The sequence below is a fragment of the Macaca fascicularis genome, chromosome 6, assembly GCF_037993035.2.
Source record: "Macaca fascicularis isolate 582-1 chromosome 6, T2T-MFA8v1.1".
Classification (NCBI taxonomy): Eukaryota; Metazoa; Chordata; class Mammalia; order Primates; family Cercopithecidae; genus Macaca; species Macaca fascicularis.
The window spans coordinates 139,719,556-139,723,331 of NC_088380.1; the positions used below are offsets into that span (position 1 = coordinate 139,719,556).

Here is a 3,776-nt window from a genome sequence, read left to right on the forward strand (position 1 = left end):
CCCCAGGCGGAGTAGGCTAGGTCAGTGTTGGTGAGGCTGGGATGATGGCTTTGGCCGTGGGTGCGACGCCCGTCAAATCTCCTCATGCAGGCGGGTTGTGCCATCATCCAGAAGCCGACAGTCCCCCTTCCTGTCATCCATCTGGGGCTGCCTGGGTGGGCTTTTGGACCCAGAGCCTTTATGCAGGGTTCTGCCCACTGGAGCAGAAGAATGAGGGCCCCTATTTCAAAGCCTTCCTGTCACCACAGGTGCAGATTATTTGTCATTTTGGGGGGGAAAAAAACCTATTGCATTTTTGTGAAATTAATTTTATTGCAAAATGACTGAGGGAGTTTATGTAAATAGCTTTCTTGATGATTCTTTTGGTAAAGTCAGTACTTCTTGAATAGCGTAAGGTATCAGTGTGAATTGTGGGTTCATTAGGAGGATTACTGGCTGGGCTTGCTACAGGAGGCCCCCTGTAGTGAGGCATTTCCTACCAGTGGCTTTCCGACTGTGTCCCATGAACCTCTTCTGGGGTGAAGTACGGGAGAAAAGGCAGGCCGATCTGGCCTTCTTCTTCCTCCTCCTCCTCCTCCTGCCCCTGACTCCCCACCCAACCAACTCTATTGGTTTCCCTGCTAAAAAGCATTTACCTGCCTGCATTGGTGACTTTGCCTCCTGGGGCTGGACTCCTGAAACCCTGACCTAGGCTTCAGGCCTGCTTCGATTCAGTTGTGTCTGGCATGCTGTCAGTGAGACCTAAGCCTGCCGTCTCCAGGAACTGCACTCTGAGAACAGTGAAGGGCAGCTATGCTTTTTAGACACACTCCGAGATGAAAGGGACAGTGAGGGAGGAACTGGTGCTGCGGAAGTTGACTCTGTCACTCCTGATTATTTTAAAAGGCCAGTTTGGGTCGAACTGGTCTTTGACTTAGGAATCCTGCTGCCCAGAGGGGCTGGTGTTCTGGCCTGGTAGTTGGTGGGACTTTTCCTCCTTTAGGCTCAGAGATCCTTTTTCTGTCAGGGGCTGATACAATTGAGATTTTTCCAAAAAGAGAAGTTGATGAAAGTTGGAGAATTTTAGTCATAAAAATGGGAGATTGGGAGTAAACATATCAAGATATTGAGGCAGGAAAAATAAAAGGGGCGAGATGTGTCATCCATGCATCCCAGCAACGGTGAAACTGCATTCTAGGCTTTTGAGGTGAGCTTCCTCAACTTCTATCTACATAGCATATCTTTTAGAATAAAAAACAGATGTACATGTCTAGGCACACCCCTAGGTGTTGCAGGGGACAGGCATTTGGGGGACCAAGATACATGAGACATACAAGACAAGTGATTGGTCTCACGAGAGCTGGGGCGGGGGATGCAGGTGGCTTGGGCAGTCAGGCAGGAGTGAAAGGAGCTGTGGATGTTGAGTGACACAGAGTCTAGGGTTTCCTCTCCTTGAAAGGGTTTGTTCCTCAATGGCAAAGGAAAATCCTGGTGATGTCAGTAGGTGAAGGTGGCCAAATGAGCAAAGATGTCTGTGGTGAGATCACCTCTCCCAATCTGTGTGGCTTGCAAAATGATCATTCAAACCAGAACACATGTAAGTTCCACTCAGATGCGGGAGAGGGAAGGGGAGCCTGTTTTTGCCGAGTCTCTGATCTAGGCAGTCTCCAGAGGGCTGTGTGGGTTGTACTTCTTCGACGGCCACCTGAGAGTCACCACAGCCTGAGACACGTAAGGAGAACGCAGTGGTGCCAGCCTGTGGCCTTCCGCTCTGGGCTCTGCAGGGTGTGTGTGTTGACTGGGGAGTGTGGGTAAGAAAACCCTTGCTGAAATGTGTTCTCTTCGCAGTGCTGATGCGGGGATGGGGTACCAGAGATGAGTGGGTAGGCCACAGGCAGGAAAAATAAATCTGTTTTGACAAGGTATAGCTTCAGGAACTCACCTGGCCCCACTCGTGTCCCTGGGGTTTCTGCATTGAGCCTTGGGGCCACCCATACCTTGCCAGGCAAGCCCAGTCTGCCCTGAATCTGGGGTCCAGAACCTGACTAATGAGATGTCTCCCTTCTGTGCTGATAAGCAGGCACACAGAACTCGTCCTGGTCTCTTGGGGTCCCAACACAGAACCGAGTCCTTATGGATGAGGTGGCCTGGTCTGCTCTTGGAGAAGCAGGGTGGCAATAGTTGACAGGGCTGGTATTCTTAGATGACCATTGTTCTCTCTGGCTGTGGAATAGGGGGGTTGTGACCCCCCCAGAGACTCGGCCTAAGGCAGGGAAGGATACAGTTGGACCTCGGAGAGCATCTTTCTGCTTACTAGCATTTGAGATTATAAAAATTTTTTTTAATCAAAAATTTCCAAAATAAAGTGAGTGATTTCCCCATCCCCCAAGATGCAGTGAGTCTTGCTGGCTCTCCCTCAGGCTTACAGCAAGTCAAATGGAAAGAAAAGCAAGAAGCAGCTGCGAGGGAGAAGATGTGGTCCCACGCGAGGACCGATGGGCTTTCAGTTCGGGAGGGAGGCCCCTGCTCCTGCTCGGCCTCTGCTTCTGGGCCACTCCGTCAGGGCGGAGTCTGGCTGGGTCTGGCGGTAAGGGACAATGACTATGTGAAGGCAACCGACAGAGGTGTCCGCCTGGAGAGCAGGATCCCTTGGTTCCATGATGTCCCCAGGTCACGCGGTGTGCAGCTCGGCACAGAAATGATCCCTTTACACAGCAGCATGTGTTCTCATCGTAGCTCAAGGCATAAATCATACTTCCTAACGAAAAAACCCCAATCTTGGTAGCAGCGCATACCTTATACTAGAAACTTGCAAGGAGACCAGTGTTGAACCACAAAGCGAGTACAGGTTTTTGCTTTTGTCTGTAAAAATGTACAGCACACCTGCTTGGGGCTGCAGTGTCAGGACTAGGGGGTGCTCCTTGGCCCAGGGCTCTGCTCTGGGCCCTTCATACCTCACCCACCCACACCACTGTGGTCCCCCCCTTTATACCTGACACCTCACACCGCAGCGTGTTTTGTCTCCCATTGATGAGGAACAGAGACTCTCGGGCTGGTGTGAGGAGGTACTGTCCAAACAGCCCACTGTCCCTCATGATTCTGCGGGCGCCCCCCCAGGGCTGGGGTGGCCCTGTGGGTGGCTCCTTTAAGTTCTTCAGTGTGCCCACCTTCCCTGTGGACAGCTCCAGGAACAGCAGGTCCGGCTCCGTGTGCAGAGCCGCGTAGATGTTGTATTGATTGCTTTCAGTGAAGGAGCGCTGGAAGGCCAAGTCTGAGATGCCTGGGTTTATTTGCAGGTCATACAGGGTCTGGATCTCCCCCCGCACCGTGATCTCCTGCACGTGCAGCCAGGGGCTGTCAGCTGCAGCGCTGACTATGAAGCGCCCGTCGGGGGATGTGTGTGGGGTGCCTGTTACATCACCGTTGGGGCCAACCACAGAGTCTGTGACACTGTCAACGAGCAGCTGTCGGGCAGCAGAGGCAGGGCTGTCCTGTCGGCACTGGATGAAGAAGTAGCCGCCCAGGTGGGTGTGCGCCATGGCCTGGGGCACGCAGCCATGGTGGTGCAGGCCGATGGTCTTGAGGGGCATCAGCGTTTCCAGGTCCACTTTGTGGACTGCAGGGTCAGACTTGTTGAAGATGAAGCCAAACCTGGGAGGGGAAGAACTGAGGTCAGAAGTCACCTCCAGGGGTGGGGAATCTGTCATTTTTCTTAACCAATTACATCTTCTGCCTTTTCCCTTTATTATAATCCTTCATGATCTAATAGCTTAGTAATAAGATCTATCATTCTGCAG

General features: G+C 52.3%; 1 protein-coding gene across 8 annotated transcripts in view; it reads right to left on the reverse strand.

Annotated features, from left to right (window-relative positions):
* Window positions 1–292: 292 nt before the first annotated feature.
* The window catches only part of FSTL4 (follistatin like 4), a 412,351-nt gene continuing 408,867 nt past the window's right edge, over window positions 293–3,776 (reverse strand). For all 8 annotated transcript variants that reach the window (XM_065546741.2, XM_005557765.5, XM_005557766.5 and 5 more), the window contains one exon: window positions 293–3,630. In XM_065546741.2, the coding sequence (XP_065402813.1) occupies window positions 2,928–3,630 (703 nt within the window). In that variant the 3' untranslated portion in view covers window positions 293–2,927. The remainder of the gene's footprint in view (window positions 3,631–3,776) is intronic.